Genomic DNA, 20,374 nt, shown 5'->3' with positions numbered 1-20,374 from the left:
AATCTGCCTGCCTCTGCCTCCCAAGTGCTGGAATTAAAGGCATGCACTACCACTGTCTGGCTGTCCTAGGTAGTTTTAACTTTTTCTTTCCACATGTGGTGGTGGTGATGGGGAACGTGCATGCAATCTTGCATATTGTGGACACCTACATGTGTAGTGAGCATGCACATTGGTACATGTACATGTGGCATGTGCATGTGGAAGGCCAAAGTTGATGTCAGAAATCATTCTCAGTCCTCTTTCACCTTATTCAATGAGACGGTCTCAATGAGACAAAGCTCACCATTATGCCTGGTCACTCCAGCCAGCTTGCTCTGGGGAATCCTATCTCTCTGCCTTCTAAGAGAGATAGGTGGACACTATCTCTAGGTGGACACTCAGTCAGCATTACATGAGTCCTCAGAAACAGTACATTGGATTGTCTTCATGCATGCACAGAACGTACTTGCCCTAGTTGAGTTTTGTCAACTTGGCACAAACTGGAGTCACCTAGGAACAGGAAAGCTCAACTGAAGAACTTCCTCTATCAGTATGTGGGCATGTCTGCAGGCATTTTCTGGGTTAATGATTGTTGTGGGCTCCTACAGCCCACAGTGAGCTGTGCTGTGGTCATAAAAATAAATATGTCCACTGAATAAGTTTCAGGGAGATCAATGACATCAAAACATTCCTGAGATAACAGCATCAGCAAAGGCCCAAGATAATACCATCATCATCCCAAACTAGAAACTGTTATAAAAGTTCCAAAGGATAACTCTATGAATTATGCCTCGTCTTATGAATAAGGAAACTAACACCTGAAATATAATGAATATACTAATGCCACCCGATAACCTATGTTCACTTAGTTTCAGGATATAGACTTTCAAGACAGATTGTGTCTGCTGCAGTATGCTCTGAGTCACCTAATCCCACATTCCTGACCTGTAATTTCTCCAGTACGACTTATAGTCACTAAGCAAACTAAACTAAGTACCGTCAAGTGATGGCTGCTAAAGATAGGAAACACTAAACAAAACAGTGGAGTTCTTACACTCCACAAAGGGAGCTTCAGAGAGCCAAAATCTTACACCAAGGAGCGATGGCCAGAATGCTACCACATTTCATGATAGTCTGAGACTACATTTCTATACGTGGTCTTCAAGCATACTAGCCAGTAATTTAACATAGGAAACCTAAAAATATATGGATGGCAGAGAGAGAATGCATTTATCTTTGGCTGCTGAAAAGAGGGGATCATGCAAGAAGGACCTAAGTGGATAACCTGGGAAGAAGTGTGAATCGCCTTACAAATCACCTAGCCTTCAACTGCCTTCAACCCACACTCATGCTTGCATGCACTTTCCTGGGAGAATGAGTAGTTTTGACAAGCTGAGCACTCACAGAGGGGATCTCACAATGTTAAACAAGGAAGATAAACTGAGTAGGGGTAACATAGAGAAAAAGGAACTCAGATCAAGTCTAGGCAAATCACTATGAATAGAACAGAGAAAAAAATTAAAAAGCAAAAACAAAAAAGCCCAGTCACTAATCTGAGAAAGGAAAACATGAACTCTAGAGTTGCCATTAAGTTATTTAAAATGTCAAGTTATTTTTTAATTTTAAAAGTATTCTGCCGGGCGTGGTGGTGCACGCCTTTAATCCCAGCACTCGGGAGGCAGAGGCAGGAGGATTTCTGAGTTCGAGGCCAGCCTGGTCTACAAAGTGAGTGCCAAGACAGCCAGGGCTACACAGAAAAACCCTATCTCGAAAAACCAAAAAAAAAAAAAAAAAAAAGTATGAGATATGAGCCAGAGAAATGAATTTTTTTTTTACTGACAAAGTACTTGCCCAGCATGCACAGACCTGGACTTCAATGCCAATGCTGAGAAAGACAGACAGAAAAAAAGAGAAGACAGGAAGAGAAGGAGAGGGAGAGAGGATGGATGGAAGGAAGGAAGGAAGGGAGGAAGGAAGGAAGGAAGGAAGGAAGGAAGGAAGGAAGGAAGGAAGGAAGGAAGGAAGATAAAGAAAACTACGAATGTAATAAAAACTTCAGAAAGACCATTCACGTGAACAATGTACAGCTTGCAGAGCTTTACCCCTATGACCAACAGTAAGGTGATGATGCCTGTCCATAGTGTTTGTATTCAGCAATCTACACCAGGTTCTAATATAGATAATATTGTAAAGAAAAGAAAGAAAAATAAACTGCCTGAATTCAGGTAGCAAGATACTGCAAACAGAATACCCTAAGACTCTGAAAAAACTATTACACCTAAAACATGAATCAACCCCAAATGAAACTAAGATAATTCTAAACACAACAGTACCTACAGAATAAAACAATGAGAAAAGTCATAAAATAAGCACAACACCTAAGTACAGAGTTCTGAAATATGACAAGAAAAGCATGGCCATAATGAAAATATTAATAAATTATATCTCATCAAATTTTAAAACTTTAGATTTTTCAAGAGGCAGTATTTTTTTAAAAACAATGAAAATCAAGGCTGGGAAGAAATATTGGAAAATAATATATTTGATACAGAAATTGTTCCCAAAACTAAGAACATTTATACGTCTCTATAATATAAACACTCAGATTTTAAAATTCATAAAAGATTTAAATAAATACATCACCAAAGAGGTCATATACATGCTTAGTGAGCACAGGAAAGCATTCTTAGTTTCAAATTCAGACTATAATGAAATACTACAGACCTACTAACATAGCTATAATCACAGGACTAGTCACACCAAGTGTTGGCAAGGAACAGAAACCCCAAAATCTCAGCACAGGTTTCTGGGGATGGCTTAATCATGGTGGAAAGCAGAACCAGTTTCTTAGTTAAATTTACCATACGATCCACCAATTTCATGCTTAGTTTCTACTCAATAGAATGAGAATTTATGCCCCAGACCTGCTGGTGCATGAATCTCATAATTCATGGCAAACCCTATAAATAAGTCTCACTCAATGTTTATCAATTTATAAAATAGATTAACACAATATGGCAAATCTACACAATGGAATATAATTCAGTATTAATGATTGTAAAATTAAATACATGACATAAAGCTATGCATTAAAGAAACTACAGGCCCAACAAACTACTCTGTGTTTCTCTTCATATAAAGTCTACAGAAACTTGAAATCTGATCACTAATCCCAACACCTAAGAGGTGTATTAGGCAGAGGGGTTACAAATTTGAGGATACCCTGCCCTATATAATAAAACTATCCAAAAGATTTTTTTTTAAAAGAAAATGCCACTCTATATAGAAAGTAAATCAGTGTAGTCTAGAGCAAATGAGGGAATAGGGCTATGAAGAAACAGGAGGTAATGAATAAGTACATTGAAGTGCTCTAAAGCCAGACTTTGGGAGGATGGCTGTCCAACTCATCTCTTAATCAGATGCTTACAAAGGCACCCAGAACTGTCAAAACGTGCCTTTTATATGCAACCTTGACATCAATTCCTGATGCCTTCATGAAAACAGAGTAAGGAATGTATATAGGTAGGAGAGCAACTTGTCTTTACACTTGCTTCCTTCCTGTGACCGTTCCTCTTCCAGTCCTCTAAGGCGTAAGCAGATCTCTAGGGAGCTGATGGTGTAAGGCAAAGGTAAACTCTGACCTAAGTTCTTTGCTCTCCAGGAACCAGGAGATCGCACACACATTCCAGGTCAACCGGAAGAGGAAATTGGCAGTATATGTCACACACAAGCTCATCCCAGATCTGGATGCTTGAATTGTCCATAGACTAGCTTCAAAGTCTGCATGTGCTAAGAAGTAACTCATGAGAGCATGTCACATGCACTCTTACAGGTAGGGCCTTCAACCAGCCAATGTATAATATCAGTTGAAAATGCACTTACCAGAAGAAATGTCCGGATTGTTCTTATTTTGTTCAGTTCAAGAAGCAATTTTTGTGCCTTTTCATGGTTGCTGCAATATTCATCATAGATACGAAACTTGTCCTTCTGTTAATTATAGAACAGAATAAATGAGAATCACTGTATACCACTACTACTTTGAAATTTTAACCCATGTGATATGCATGACTAAAGTCTACAAAGGTATATCTCAAGAGATATACTACATACATATATGCATACATATGTATATTATTTATTTTCCCCAATTCATAAATATATCCTAGAAAAAGAGATAATAAATCTACCAAGATAAATGTAATAATAGAAAAAAGTCACTTTACACAGAGGAAAGAAGCATGTGAATCACGCAGAAATCATGAAAACACAACCCTGAATTTCATGTTAACCAATCCTGGCAATTGTATTTATAAAGGATATCGACAAGCAAGACCACCAACAAATAACTAAGATAACAGCAGACCCTGACAATACAACATCCCAGTGATTGTTTCATAGAAAGATGTTTCAGACAGAAAGTTAAATAAACAGTACTATGCTACTGTAAAACTGCCTTTATTCTGTGAGAAATGAACAAGTCTACAGAGCTCCAAACCAGGAGCATTCACTGGAAATGACCAGGCCAGTGATGGACAGAGAAGTGATTCATCAAGATCTTCTAGTGGTTTAAACTGCCAGTCAACAACACATACAGTCTGCAGTGTTAGAGGAATTCTTTCCAAAACTGAAGACTTTGCAAAACTGAAGACTATCACAATCTCTGGTCTCTCTTACCATCTGTAAAGATGTTCTTAAAAGAGTTATGATTAATAACTATCAAAGAAGCCCAGTGAAAAACACAAATAATTTATTAATCAAATATCAGAACATAGAATGCCCCTTGTAATTTCAAAGACACACAGAATAGTAAGTACTATTTCATATAGCCAGCAGCCCATGTATCAAATCACTCGCCTCAAGACATGATATGAGCCACAACAAGAGTAAAGTTCAGAAATCTGAGCGACATTTATGGGTGATAGATTCATAATGTGGTACTAAGGAGACGGCTGTCGGGGACAAAGTTTCCATGACCATGTTTGGCCTGGGATGACAGCTTCTCCAGTTGGCAGGGGGATCTAATTCTTTTGTGAAGGGAAACTGGCTTGAAGAAATGGATATGAACATCACAGCTTCCAGCCATAACCAAGAAATGCATAGTGTAATGCACTCAGACCGGAGGAACATTTTCCTTTGACAGAATTATCTTTATGAAATACAGATTACAAAAAGAGCCTGTTCATCCCATATAGATAAAGAAACTACAAGATAAATGACGACATGTAAAACATACACAAAGCTTCATTTGGGCTATAATACTCTCACCTACTTGTTTAGACAAGTCATTGGGCAGCCATTTGATTCAGGGAAGCATTCAGAAAATAAGCATCAATGGAATGGGATCAACCATGACATTTTAAAATATTTGTTCTTCTAGTATGGATGCCCTTTAGTTCTTAAAAACAATTTTTACTAGGCAGGAGGCGTCTTCTTTTGCAAATTGATTACATAATTCCAGCTACCCTGCACAAATACACAAAACTGATAACAAGGTCCATGTTCCAAACAACTCAGCTCCTCTCCCTCATTCTTTCCACAGCACTGCAAACAAACTTCTGAGACGCCACCCTGGAGGAAAATCAGTCACAAGAAGCCTGGGTCTGTTCACCTCCAGGTTTGCTACCAGCCAATTAACAGGGGAACATTCTGAGGAATAAAGGGCTCCTAGCGCCATTATAAGAGTGAGAAGTTTCTGCCTCAAAAGAAAAAAATGTTCTATGTTTGAGGAAAACATAAAAATCCATTCATTATGAAACAGGCTGAATATTCATTAGAATTCAAAGCTACAGAGGATGCGAAGAACTAGCTTGTCAGGAAAAAGAAAAGGCTGTTTATTCTTTGAGTGAAACAAGATGATGAGAGGCTCCCTCTCCTTTTCTGGCTTTGAGGGCAAGATTTCAATGGCCTTAAAAGACCCCAAACTTCTGGTGTCAGACTTTATTTCTCATGCTGAATTCTCTCTCACACACACACACACAGACACACACAAAACTCTGCCAAGATGTGATCTTTAAAATCAAGAGTTTGAAAATAAACAGGAAAAAACAATATCCTACAAAGTTGAGGAAGCAGGTTCCCACTTCCTGCTGTGCATTGGGTTCCGGATATAAGCATTCTTCTACAACTTTCAAGAACTCCTTATGTACGGTGAGGATCTCCTCGATATTGGAGAATAACATCTGTAAAATAAATGCATAGATAAAAACTGTAAGTGTAGTTGTGAAGCAAATTTGAAAAATTAAATTAAAAGGCCCATGAGGACACAGCATCCTAGACAGAGAGCTACACCACGGCATCTCTCACTCCCACCTGGAAAGCAAAATATAGTATTAGACTTTTCTGTTCCCACAAAACTCTGGGGATGCATACACTATGCAGACTCTCAGGAAAAAGCCTAGGGGGTTGGGGGGAGGCACAAATCTCAGCCTGCCAGTTCTAGTCTCTTCCCAGAATGCCTGTAAGTACAAGTGTAGGGCTGACTTGCTGACAGGCTTTCAGGGAGGTCCTTGACCCTGTGAAAAATATCCTGGAATGAACCTTCTTTCCTGCTTCTCTCAGTTGCTTGTGTGTAGACGTCATAGCTGGGTCAACTGCAGGTTCACTGTGCTGCACCCAGATGGCAGAGTTGGGTACTGCAGAAGCTAGCAACACTTTGCCCACTCTGAAACAGCAAAGATGTTTTCTTCCATCTGGAGTCCCTGTCAGTGAAAGTTTTAGAGGCCATTTCAACCACAGGTTGGTTTTCTATGAGCCCAAAAGCTTGTTAACTGAAGTTCCAATGGTCGAAAAGCCTGCAAGTTAAATATGTAATCTAGAAGGTAATAGACTCAGAAGAATCTATAAAAACCTTAGATTTTGTATTAATAAAACAAAACACTAAGCATAATCAGTGATTACTTCAGAAAAAAAATTTTTTCTTTTAAGTTTTATTTCCTTATGATGAGAAAAGATACATAATTTCAAGTTATCTGAATTTGTTAACATTTAAAAACATATTTTGAGTAAATAAACTTATATCACATTCTTCTTTCCCTTTTGTACCCCAACTCCTCCCAGAGAGCCCGCCTTCAAAACATGCAATACCTTTTATTTTTCATCATATTCTTTAAAATTTATAAAATATTGTGACAATAAAAATGAGTATTATAAAAGTTAGATATGAAAGAACAATCAATTGAATAGTCTTATGCAGATGTTTGTCTATAGCAATACTGAAAATACATACATTTTCTCAATATAAATTTTAAATAATTTCAAATATATTAACTGTATGATATTTTAAAATAATATATCATTATTAGTTTTTTTAAATGAACATAAATAGATAAAGTCTTTTTGTTTCTTTGTTTTGTTTTTAGTAGAGCTTAAAATCTTGGCTCTTACTGTGGTACAAACACAAAATAAGAACAGTTTTTGGAAATTGGAGTTCATTGTAATAAGGCTGTACATTTTACCTCCATAGTAGGTAAGCTAAGAGTTGACAGTTCTGCTGCACCAAGGAATGAATTGTAGGCACCATTTTTGGATACAGATTTCCTGCTATGGTCAAAGCTATTTGACTTGAGTGATTGTTGTCATTCTCAGCCCATAGGGAACAGGTTACATTTATTTGAGAAATGGTGTATGTATTAACATGGTCCATCCATGAATTCATTCATCAACTGTTTCAGTGAACAATGGTTCTGCTTGGAGGGTGGCACAGACGTTAGGTAAGGGTAAGATTCTGGTTCATTGGTTGTGATAATTTTGAAAAACATTCATTTCAGGATAAGAGTAACTTATAAAGTCCTCTTCTTCAAAATTGATACAATAATTACAAATATCCACCAAAGCCTTCAGTCTCACTCTTTGCTGTTCTCTTACAAGCCACCTCCCAAATTAATTGTCTACATTTCTTCTGACTATATAAATAATTTTGAAATATGTAAGCTGTTCTGAAAACCATAGTACAGTGTAAAAACATCAAATAAACAATTCTACTAATAGAGAGGCTGAGATAGGAGAAGCATGATTTCAAGACAATTATGTGGCACACAGCAAGACCCTATATCAAGCAGAAAATGTATGTGGGTTGTACAGTATTGTACAATTGTACAACAATTTCTCCCATTACCAAATTAGAGACATGATGGAGTGATAGTCAATAAATTTATAATTCCTCATATTTTTGATTTTCAAAATCGATTAGGATATGTTGGTAATATTAATTTTCATATTAAGAAATATTAAGAAAAAGTGATTGTTACTTCTTGTTAATTTTCTTGTTAGAAGTGGAATTATGTTTGTGTGGGTTTGTTGAAAGATTACTTTCTTGCTTCTTCTAGGGTGTAGTTCCACTCCTTATTCTTTGTAGGGCTGGATTTGTGGAAAGATATTGTGTAAATTTGGTTTTGTCATGGCATATCATGTTTTCTCTGTCTATGGTGATTGAGAGTTTTGCTGGGTATAGTAGCCTGGGCTGCCATTTATGTTCTCTTAGGGTCTGTATGTCATCTGCCCAGGATCTTCTAGCTTTCATAGTCTCTGGTGAGAAGTCTAGTGTAATTCTGATAGCACTGCCTTTATATGTTACTTGACCTTTTTCCCTTACTGCTTTTAAAATTCTTTCTTTCTTTAGTGCTTTTGGTTTTTTGATTATTATGTGATGGGAGGAATTTCTTTTCTGGGACAGTCTATCTGGAGTTCTGTAGGCTTCTTGTATGTTCATGGGCATTGTTTTTTTAGGTTAGGGAAGATTTCTTCTATAATTTTGTTGAAGATATTTACTGGCCCTTTAAGTTGGGAATCTTCACTCTCTTCTATACCTATTATCCTTAAGTTTGGTCTTCTCGTTTTGTCCAGGATTTCCTTGATTGTTTGGGTTAGGACCTTTTTGCTTTTTTCATTTTCTTTCACTGTTGTATCAATGTTTTCTATGGTATCTTCTGCAACGAAGATTCTCTCTTCTGTCTCCTGTATTCTGTTGGTGATGCTTGCATCTATGACTCCTGGTCTGTTTCCTAGGTTTTCTAACTCCAGGGTTGTCTTTCTTTGGGATTTCTTAGTTGTTTCTAGTTCTATTTTTAGATCCTAGATGGTTTTGTTCCTTTCTTTCTCCTATTTAATTGAGTTTTCCTGTAACTCTTTAAGGGATTTTTGTGTTTCCTCTTTGAGGGCTTCTAGCTGTTTACCTGTGTTCTCCTGTATTTCTTTAAGGGAATTATTTATGTCCTTCTTAATGTCCTCTATCATCATCACGAGAAGTGATTTTAGATCTAAATCTTGCTTTTCCGGTGTGTTAGGGTATCCAGGATTTGCTGTGGTGGGAGAATTGGGATCTAATGATGCAAGTAACCTTGGTTTCTGTTGCTTATGTTCTTATGCTTGCCTCTGGCCATCTGGTTATCTCTAGTGCTACCTACCCTGGCTATGTCTGACTGGAGCCTGTCCTTCCTGTGATCCTGGTTGTGTCAGAACTCCTCAAAGTCAAGCTGACTCTGTGATCCTGTGATTCTGGGATACTGCAATCCTGAGATTCTGGCAGTCAAGCTGCCTTTGTGACCTTGAGATCCTGGTGTGACCAAGCTCCTGGGACCCTCTGATCCTGGGTGTGTAAGAGGGCCTGGGAGTGGAGCTGCCTCTAGGTGTTGTAGGGCTGGCTTCAGAGTTTGCACCCAAGGTCAGCTCAGGGCACTGACCCAGACAGACTGGAAGCAAAAAATTAATTTTTATTTACCTACCATTTTTTATTTCTATTTTCAAAATGATCACAACTTTTCCTCTCTCTCTCTCTCTCTCTCTCTCTCTCTCTCTCTCTCTCTCTCTGTGTGTGTGTGTGTGTGTGTGTGTGTGTGTGTGTGTGTGTGTGTGTGATGCTGTGGATGTATATTAGGGTGGGGTGGGGATGGAACCCAAACCCTCAAGCACTACATACTCTCTAGCAACCCTCTGCCACCTGGGTAATCAGCAATGTTTCTCAGTTGGCTCCTATGATGACTGCAGTGACTTTATTACTATCCCAGAACACATACCACCACTAAGCTCCATCCCTGGACCCCTTCCCTATGTTTTACAAGAAATGCTTCTGGTATTACTTTTGTGTTGGGGTATTACAATCTTTTCTGCACTCCAGTAGACCATCCAAATCTTGCTCATTAGAGATTATAGAGATTGGAATTCCCATTTCCCCATTTCTTGCCTTCATGAACTACTCAGGCAACTGCCTGCCATTTGACTCAACTTCCTCACAGATACTGAAGTTATTGTCTTCTTATTCTTACTTTTCTTCATCTTTTCAAATGGTTTCATGAGCTTGATAAAGAAAACAAATTTTCTACAACATGTAACCTGTCCTCTTCCTTTCCTTCCTCAATCCCTAGCTCCCTCTTTCCAATTATCAACACAAGTCACTGGTACAAGGACTCACAGTGGAGCTGACACTAAATTGAAGAGCCCTGCAAGAACAATTGATGGACTCAGCATCATCTTCATGATACCCGAGCTTGGCTGAGTGTCTAAAGCTGCCTGCTTACCTTCACTGTTTCCTCTGTCACATTTTTATCAACCTTTGCTGCTGCACATTGGTTCATTCGATGCAAGAAGGCCTGTGTAAAACAAGAGAAGACATTATGAGGGCAAAGGTCATACCATAAAATGACTTGGTACTGAGCAGAATGAGATTAAGTCCCATACAAGACACTAAAGCTTACCACTGGGCATTCCAAAGCACACTGGTAATACCAATATTTGAGTGGCAGAGTTAGGAGGATTTTCTACAGATCAGGACTAGCCAGACCTCTATACAGTGAGATCTTGTCTCAAGCAAACAGACAAAACTGGAGGTTAAAATTCTAGTTGCTGAGTACAGTAATTTTGTAATAATATGTGAGATTATTGTTCCCTATTGCTCCTACCTCAGAATTTTACTTCCATTACAATGCTGAGGCAGAGACAAAACTAATCTAGTCTGTATGAATTAAATTCATCCACCTCATCCTCAGAATTCAAGGGTAAACCTTTAGGATTGGGTACTTCCTAAATTTTAAGTATTGCAGCGCACAGTAAGACTGAAATACAATGAAAAATGACATTTCAACTAAAAAGGCAAAAGGACCTAAAATTCTAAAGTAACTCCCTTAGTACTGTAGGATAAAGGGAAAGAGGGAAGGAGGGAGAGAGGGAGGGAAGGAAAGAGGGAGAGAGGGAGGGAGGCAGGGACAGGAAAANAGAGATAGGTACATCATCTGCACACTAAGGCACACTTGCCAGTAACTGCTTACAGGAAAGATCCTTTCCCACCTCTGTGTCACCATACTCACACTTCATAAGAAGCAAAAAATTACATTTCTGGGATTAGGTCAGAGTTCTTCATTGGTCTATGGTAGGCCTCAGACTGAGACAAAGGCTAAGAAGGCTGCTCTGTGGTAGAATAATTGCCTAGCAGGCACAAGTTCCTGAGTTTAATACCAAGCTTTCAGGAAAGAAAGGGGCTGGGGAAGGGGTATTGCATTTAGAATACTTAGACTGAACTTCTTAATGATAATTAGGCTTTTGCTAAAGGTTGCATACAGAAGAATGCTTGATATAGAGTGAGCCTTAAACTAAAAGCTTTAAAAAGAAAGGGAACTTTGCACTTAGCAAACTTAGCTTATGTTCTCAAGACATTATTCATAAATTACTCCATGGCCAGATAAGATCCTGTGGGGCTATTGTTCAATTTAGATTCTCCAGCACATCATCACTCCTTTGTCTGCCTTGAGAACTCTGCCACCATGAGCCTAGTGGAGGTATGAAACTTCACAGGGCATATAAAGTTCAGGGTGCCTCTGACTATGACATTTAAAAAATAAAAGTTACAATAAGAATCATATCTTTGACATGTTATATTTGTACATTTAAGGCTGCTGCTGCTGCTGAAGACACTGATTATAATGTCCCCAAATTATCACCCTCAAGGCATTGCTCGAAAGAATAACAACTAGAAAAGCAGTCCTGAAGACAACCTGACAATATATGCCACTCTTAAAGTGGGCTTTCGTTTAACTTAGTAATTCTACTTCTAAGAATCTGTCCTAGGAATATATTCTGACCAAAATAGTCATTGATCATAAAAGTAATAAAACTGGAAACAACCTAAAGACCCACCCATACAGAAATCATAAAATACATTGTGGTACATTCATATTACAAACTTTGATGGCAAAAGCCCAGTCAGACATAATGTATTGAAAACAATTCCCATATATATGCATATATGCATATAAATATACATATATGTATACATGAGTGATATTCATGGAAAGTTGGTGAAAATAATTCACAAAGTGGCATACTGACATGTAAATATATATGCACATATATGTAGGTATATATGTGTACATATGTGTATATGTATAAATATATCTATAGACACATATTCATATCAGTGTTACATATATCATATCAATGTGTGTAAACACTAAGAAAAAAATGGCTAAAATACTCCAAAACTGCAAACAGTAGCTACATCTGCCTAGATGTCAGGAATGGGACTTCTGTACATTTCAACACGTTTTGAACTTTTGCCTGTAAGCACATTATCACTTCTGTTTTAAAAACGAAGCCTATTTAAACAAAATCAAACAAGGAAGCCGGCAGATCTTTCCTACCATCAGCTTCAGCACTGTTTGTTGTCCTGATTCATCCAGTTCATACCTCAGATTCCCTCGCTACAAAATAATAACTCAACTCTCTTGCAGTCACCAAATTAAATAAAACAAATACAAAAGTATTGGGCATAACTTTAATTTTATTAAAAGTTATATTATAATTTTTCAACCACTTTATAGCTTTTGGATAATCTTTATAATTTGAAGTATTTTTACAGTTATACATAGTTGGCCATACAGGAAAAGGACATTTGAATCTTATAGCTTTAAGTACTCATTTTATTAGTATTATTCAGATTTGTTTCTCTTGAATACTTTCCAAATCCTCATCCCAGCAGGATCCTCGGCTTTTTTGTTTTAGCTTTACAATAACAAGAATGTTGTTCTTGCCTCGTTTACATTTCACATTGACCACGCCGTAAACAGATAATGCCTCATGCAAGCAAACCTTAAACTTCACCTCTGCAATTATAAACATTTCTTCATAAACAGGACCCAGCACACTCTTCAAACACTCAGTGAAATCCTGGAAGTTGTAAAACTGAATCAAAATAAGAGTTGGAAGAAAACATGTAAACTAATCAAGTATACCACCTAGCCATTTGACATTTGTATCTTCAGTCCTGTATGACATTGGGGAACGTGCTGCAATAGGGAAGGAACCAGGAATCACAAGCAGTCCTGCCAGTCACTCCCCAAGTCCTTTAGGACTTAAGTTTTATACAACAGGAGAAGCAGACTTTAGATGGCTTGCTGGGAATGTGCAATCATGAAAACTCAGGTATTTTTTAAAGTCTTCTGTCCTGTAGATCAACAGGAATCCATCTTTAACAGGCTCTATCTATCGGTTTCTTAGCATTTAATCCTGGACATGAAGCCTTCTCAGGGAAACTAAGGAAGGAGCAGCAAGTCAGTCACAAAGGCATTGAAGGAATTCACACAAAAATCTCAGCATTTATCATTTGCCCAATTCCATACTTCCTCTAGAATTAGATCCTTCCTGCCTTGGCACAAATGTGTTCCAAATAAGCCCTAGAAAACAGCATTGAATGCTCATGGTTCATGTGCATTGTGTTGTGTGTAACACATGGAGAGTCTAAACGGAGGCTCCTGACTCTTCCTGGAGCCCTGAGAAAGAAGACTGGTTTTGATTGCACTATGAACAGAAGTCTGGTGGCTCTGATAAATCAGATCCAGAGCCTACCTTCTGATAGATGCTGCCTTGTTAATCTTTCCAAAGGCTGCCAATAACAGAGAGAAGTTTTATCAAGTGAACTGCAGTGGCAAGACAGATTCTCTCATTTCATCTTTTATTTCAATTCAACATCAAATATCTATCTCTGTGTGTGACCCCTTTACCCAGCAACTTAGAGTTTTATAGAACAAGCCAGGAGATGCCTCCCCGGAGAGTCACAATCCAGGTTTCATCAACTGTGGGAATGTAAGCAGGTGTTCAGACAAGATAGACAAATCACATTTGGAGAAGGTAAGGCTTCCAGATGCTTCTCTGAGGACCCTGCAGCTCACGTGTGTGTCAGCACAGGCTCAGCTTTTCTGCATTCCAACAGTGCTTCCAACAGAACATTTTCTGAGATCCCCATAGTATGGGCTATCTTTCCCCAGCTGTGAGCACATGCTTCATTTTCTCTATATCTTTCCATGTTGTTTTATTCTAACTATAAGGGAGGAAAAAGCTTATATTAAATGTCAAATTTCAAATGCTAGCTAAAGTTTAATAACACTAAAATATCATAGATTTGCTACCAAGAGAAGGAAGACACTCATTAGGTAGATGAGAAAAACACAAGAATCCCTTCCTTGGTTCCCCAACTATGTTGCTACCATCCAGTAGCATGCAAAGCCCACCTGGCTTCATTCTTGGCATACATTCGTATTTGGAAATTTAAAGGCTCTAATGTACCTCCTTAAGCTCATTTTTGCCGTTCCTATTATTTTCACCAACTAGACCTGCATCTCTCTGAAAAGTCTCATAAGTTTTAATGTTTTACACGTTAGATTCTAGCCACTCGATGTCAACCTAAATTTACAATATCATGTAAGTATTAAATCTTGGTACTCCCAGGAATATTTCACATATAGACATATCTCAGCATCTTTTGATCATCTTGGAAACGTGGCTATGAAGAATGAGGAAGGAATTTGCATGTAGAAATGAAAAGGACAAATTTCAAGAGGAATCATACTGTTGTAGGAAAAAATTACTCATTCATGAAAATAGATGTAAAAAATATTAAGGACAAATATTTTCCTTTTGCCTTTCAAACTTGAAACATTATCATATGTCAATTCTTTGGGATATCAACAAAATTTATTTTGTTTTTCTGAGAGCATACACAAAATCTTGCTAAATCACAGAAGCCTGCTTTGACTCAAACATCTAGCTGATGGTGGTGTCATTTTCAGGGAATGGAGAAAATTCAAGGGAAAAGGGCTCTGGGAGGAGGAAAATTAGCTTGTTGGGACCATGTGGAGTTTGAAATGTCTCCTGAGCACCAAAATGGAGATCCTGATCAAGGACTTGGCACACCATTTGGGGCTCTGAAAGATTTTCCTGCGCGCTCTCTGGTGAGATCAGCTCTCAGTGTCACTGGCCTGAAGATGTAACTTGGAAAAGGAGACAGAGGAGACTACCAGTCTCAGTTCATAAAAGAAAGTGTGCAGAAGAAGATGTCAAAAGGCTACAGGAAAGAACCCAGAGCCTTTCCACCATGCAGGGCATGTCAGAAAAAGGCACAGGAGACAAGAATTCCAATAAGAGAAAAGTGAAGGTAGAATAGTGTCCCAAACACCAGGGCAGGAGAACATTACAGACAGGGAGGGGACCTACTTCTTAACACCAAGCAAGCAAGAGGAAGCAAAAAATTTGGTCCCTGGAGAGCCTGAGAAGTCTGGTGGGAAGAGTGGAAGTGAGGGCATGGAGCCAGTAGTAGGTATCTAAAAGGTCTAAAGACGTTTTGCTGAACATAGCAGACAATGTAGAAGGTAAATTTAAAAACTACTGCACCCAACAATCTTTCACATTTCACATAGTCAAGTCACCTCATCTGAAATGTTTACAGCTGGAAGTTCTTCACACTGGGGAGTTTTTGTTGATTGTTGTTGCTGTTTTCGGATTTTTAGAGTTTTGAATATTTGCACACACACAGAGTGAGATACACTGGTGAAGTGACCGAACATAAAGCTGATTTATGGGAAGCACATAACTAGCAAGCACAGCCTGAAGATAATTTCACATATTTTTAATAATTTTTTGCATAAAACAAGTTATGGGATTTCCCACTATCGTGTCATGGTAGTGTCAGAAAACTTTCTGACTTGGGACTTTTACAGTAGGCACACTCACCTTGCAATAGGCTTCCTGAAGACAGTTTTTGTAAATACTTCCTATTGTCACTGACCTCCCTTCCCCAATCTTAAGATCTGGAGAGGGCGCTCTTCCTTTCCCACATGTTTTCATATGATGATATCAACATCTGTAATCTAGAAGGTACTTTAATAACAAGTTGCTCAGGAAATTCAGCAGCGTTTCTGCTACATACCGGGCACTGTTCTCAGCGGCTGTTTTTCCTCATACTTGTAAAGACAATGGTGAATCCCAAAGAGCATTTTTCTGTATATGTCTGTCAATATCTAACATATTCCCAATTAAAGCAGAATCAATATAACAATTATTAGCTTAATAGATTTATTTTAAGATATTTAAAATTAATAATAAACCTTATATCTTAATATAAATAACATCTTTTCAGTTTTAGAAAAATACAAGCTCTTTTACTCAAAATAATTTCTGTGAAGTTTTGTACTTGAAGCTACAGAGGTGGCTCAGGTGCCACACCCAGTCTGGGCAGCTCACAGATTATAACTCTACATCCAAAGCATATACAACCCTCTTCTGGACCCCATTAGCACCTATGTGCACCTTGCTGCACCTTCCTGCACAGACAGACACACATAGACTTAGGCACACATATAAATAAGTAAAGTCATCTTAAATGTATACAGCCTGAGATGCTTGCAATTTTTTAATTACTACCTTAAAAGAAGACAGCTGAATTGTATGCAATGTGTGCTAAAATTGTGACGTCTTGTTTCAGTGGGATTATCTAGAGAAAATACAACCTACTAAAATGTATATTTAAAACAGAAATATACATTTATCACTTATTCAGATAATCATGGATATTCTACTTGCATGAATTACCAAACTCAATCAACTATAATTTCTTAAAAGTTAGTAGTAATATGGAAACTGAACTCATACATAGTCAGCAAAATCACTGAAACTAAAATCCACTGGTCTACCATAAAGGGGTTTTATATTCATGTGGGAGTGTGTAAATTTTCAGTGTTAGTTTAGTGATAGTAGTTTTATCTATTTCCTAAATATTGACATATGTCACTACATACTATTGAAAAATCACATGTGAATATTAGTATCTAGCTCATCAGAAAATTCAAAAAGTATTAGAGAATAGTCAACTCCCAGAGATGGACACTCATTTCCTAAAAGTCAACACTCACTTTCAAGCATGAATTCTATCACTGCCAAAAAATACTATCAGCTGTTTCTCTAGAAGTAAGAGGCTCACTTTGTTTACTGAGCAAATGACTGCCAAATACCCAAATACTCTAGAACAGAAACCATAGTTTGTCTTGAAATCATATTTCAAGTAAATATGATGTTCCCTAGCAATTCTACATAGTGAGTTCCAGAACAGACAGGGCTATACAATGAGACCCAGTCTCAAAACAGACAGACAGATAGGCAGACAGGTAGACAGAGTGTTCAGTAAACTTGTGGAACAAAGAAGCAATTGTTCTGCAGTAGATGACAGTCATTTCAGAGCACACACTATGACCTATAAATTTCTTTAGTATGTTCTGTCTCTCAAACTATTGACAAGCAATGTGGACTATAGGCTATGACACAGTCTTATGGTCCATCTGTGGGTGAAAGGGGCTCTCAATCTTGTCAACACTTGGAGCCAGATAATCCTTTTGTTATGGGGAGATGTGCTGTCCATTCCAAGGTAGTTGGTAATGTGTTTCCTTCTGTAATGCCCTGAACTATTAAAAACAAAACCAAAAACGAGTTGCATGTCTTCATCCTCTGAACTGCACCTGTTCAATGAATATAAACTGCATCTTTTCATCTTTAAAAGAGATGATCATTTGTCCCTCAGCTACCATGGCAACATTCCATCCGGACAAAACTACAAAATCTTGGAAATACTAAACCATCTGTTAAGTACTTCAGTACCATTTTAAGCTAATCCTCAAGGGTACTGATCAATCTAAAAGTCATTGAAAGAGAATATACAACACTTGGATTACTCAGATAAAAGCCTAAATTGCACTGACATCTAAACAATCAAGTGCCAAATTCCACAAGGACAGTCATCTATGTTTCTGCACAGTCCTGGGCTAAAAGCATTTGTTACATCACTGACAGACTTTCTACATGTGCTCACCTACTGAAGACAACATGTTTTACTCTGTTTCAAAGTTAATTCCAACTGAACCTCATGATCATCTCAGAGACAGATCATTTTAGTCATAATGTCTGGATTTGAAGATAATTAAGAGGCTATAGAGATGGTCCAGCAGTTAGGCACACAGGCTGATCTTCCAGAGGACCCAGGTTCAGTTTCCAAAACCCATATGTTGGCTCCCAACTTTCTGTAATGCCCATTCCAGAGGCTCCCACACCCTATTCTGGCTTCCATGGACACTAGGCACACATGTGGTAGACCATACATGTGGCTAAAACATACATACACATAATGAAATAAAAAATGTTGATGGGGGCTGGAGAGATGGCTCAGCGGTTAAGAGCACTGACTGTTCTTCAAAAGGTCCTGAGTTCAAATCCCAGCAACCACATGATGGCTCACAACCATTCGTAATGAGATCTAACACCCTCTTCTGTTGTATCTAAATACAGCTACACTGTACTTATATATAATGATTAAATCTTTAAAAAATGTTGATGAAGAAAAAACAATTTATCATTCTCTACTTGACCCCAAAAGTCAAAACCCTATATAAAAAAAGTGTTTTCTTGGTTGTCTCCATCATTTGTCGGCATGTGACTGGAACATTATGCATCAGACACAGGACTTTAGAGATGTGGTACAGGAGACTGGAAATAGTGAAGGTGAACCAAAAAGGAAAGAAATGAAAATATTACCAGTAGAGTTATATAGCTTTACATTAAGTATTAAATGTAAAATAGAAGGGACTGCAGAGACGGTTCAGCATTAAAGAGCACTGATTACTCTTCTAGAGGTCCTGAGTTCAATTCCCAGCAACCACATAGTGGCTTAAAATCATCGGTAATTCGGTCTGATGCCCTCTTCTGGTGTGCCTGAAGACAGTGACAGTGTACTAACATTTAAAATAAACCTCTCGCCGGGCGTGGTGGCTCATGCCTTTAATCCCAACACTCAGGAGGCAGAGGCAGGAGGATTTCTGAGTTTGAGGCCAGCCTGGTCTACAAAGTGAGCTCCAGGACAGCCAGATCTATACAGAGAAACCCTGTTTCAAAAATAAATAAATAAATAAATAAATAAATAAATAAATAAAATAATTTAAAATTTAAAATTTAAAATTTAAAATTTAAAATTTAAAATTTAAAATTTAAAATTTAAAATTTAAAATTTAAAATTTAAAATTTAAAATTTAAAAAATAAAATAAAATAAACCTCTCCCTCTCCCTCTCTCTCCTTCACTCCCTCCTTCCCCCTCTTTCTCCACATCTCCTCCTCTCCCCATCTCTCTATTTTCCCCTTGTCCTCTTCTCTCTCTCTCTCTCTCTCTCTCTCTCTCTCTCTGCAGATGTTCGATCCTTTCTTTGCTCTCCCTGACCCCAGCCCCTGACCCCTTTCCTGACTCCTTTCCTCAGTGTGACTTCTCTAGCCTTGGTCCTTGAAGCCACTGAACTTGCCTGTCTGAGTTCAGCTTCCCAATAAACCTGCCTTAAATATAAATAAATAAATAAATAAATAAATAAATAAATAAATCTTTTAAAAAGTAAAATAAAATCATTTTTCTCTCTTGCACCTTTCATTAATTTTTTTCTTGCTTAACTTTTGTTTTTTGAAATTTCACTTCCTACATATTCATTACATAGCTCAGTCAGTAAAAGATTGTTAACAGCTGTTCCTGTCAGGGCCACCCCAGCCATCTTCCTTCTGAGCCCAGCGGAGGCCACTAAGGGCTCCAGAGTGCTCTCTACATCCCAGGACCTCGGGATCAAAGGTGAGTGGAACACAACATCAGCTCCAAAGAATTGCGGAGAGTCTTGTGCCAGCAGGAATAGGGACAAAGAAACCCCGCCTGACCAGAGGCTAGGATCCGTTCAGGTCCAGGACAGCCCCGCCATCTTCTGCGTGAACCCGGCTGAGGGCATCTAGGGCACCAGAAGACTCTCCACCCCGAAGGACCCCTAGCACTCCCAGGACCTCCTGATCACCTAAGAACACGTGGGCAATGGAAGCAACAGAGCTTTTTGGTCAGGGTCCAGTCCGGCCTCAGCCTCAGCCGGGAGGTAGAGCTGAGACCCAGACCCTGGGTACATTAGTTGTCAGAAGAGTAAAAAAGGGCAATTTGTAAATCCATCTGGAATAACAGAATTCTAGGATAGCAAGAACTCTTCTCAACAATAAAAGAACCTCTGGGGGAATCGCCATGCCTGACCTCAAGCTGTACTACAGAGTACTTGTGATAAAAACTGCATGGTACTGGTA

General features: G+C 38.3%; 1 protein-coding gene across 3 annotated transcripts in view; it reads right to left on the bottom strand.

The window, feature by feature from the left end:
* The window catches only part of Prex2 (phosphatidylinositol-3,4,5-trisphosphate dependent Rac exchange factor 2), a 301,528-nt gene that overhangs the window by 218,109 nt on the left and 63,045 nt on the right, over positions 1-20,374 (bottom strand). For all 3 annotated transcript variants that reach the window (XM_029482876.1, XM_021163512.2, XM_029482881.1), the window contains exons 2-4: positions 10,491-10,562; positions 6,036-6,158; positions 3,862-3,966 (exon numbers count right to left, since the gene is read on the bottom strand). In XM_029482876.1, the coding sequence (XP_029338736.1) occupies positions 3,862-3,966; positions 6,036-6,158; positions 10,491-10,562 (300 nt within the window). The remainder of the gene's footprint in view (positions 1-3,861; positions 3,967-6,035; positions 6,159-10,490; positions 10,563-20,374) is intronic.

The sequence above is a fragment of the Mus caroli genome, chromosome 1, assembly GCF_900094665.2.
Source record: "Mus caroli chromosome 1, CAROLI_EIJ_v1.1, whole genome shotgun sequence".
Taxonomy (NCBI): domain Eukaryota; kingdom Metazoa; phylum Chordata; class Mammalia; order Rodentia; family Muridae; genus Mus; species Mus caroli.
Note: the sequence above shows the minus strand (reverse complement) of the source record. Positions and strands in the feature narration are given on the sequence as shown.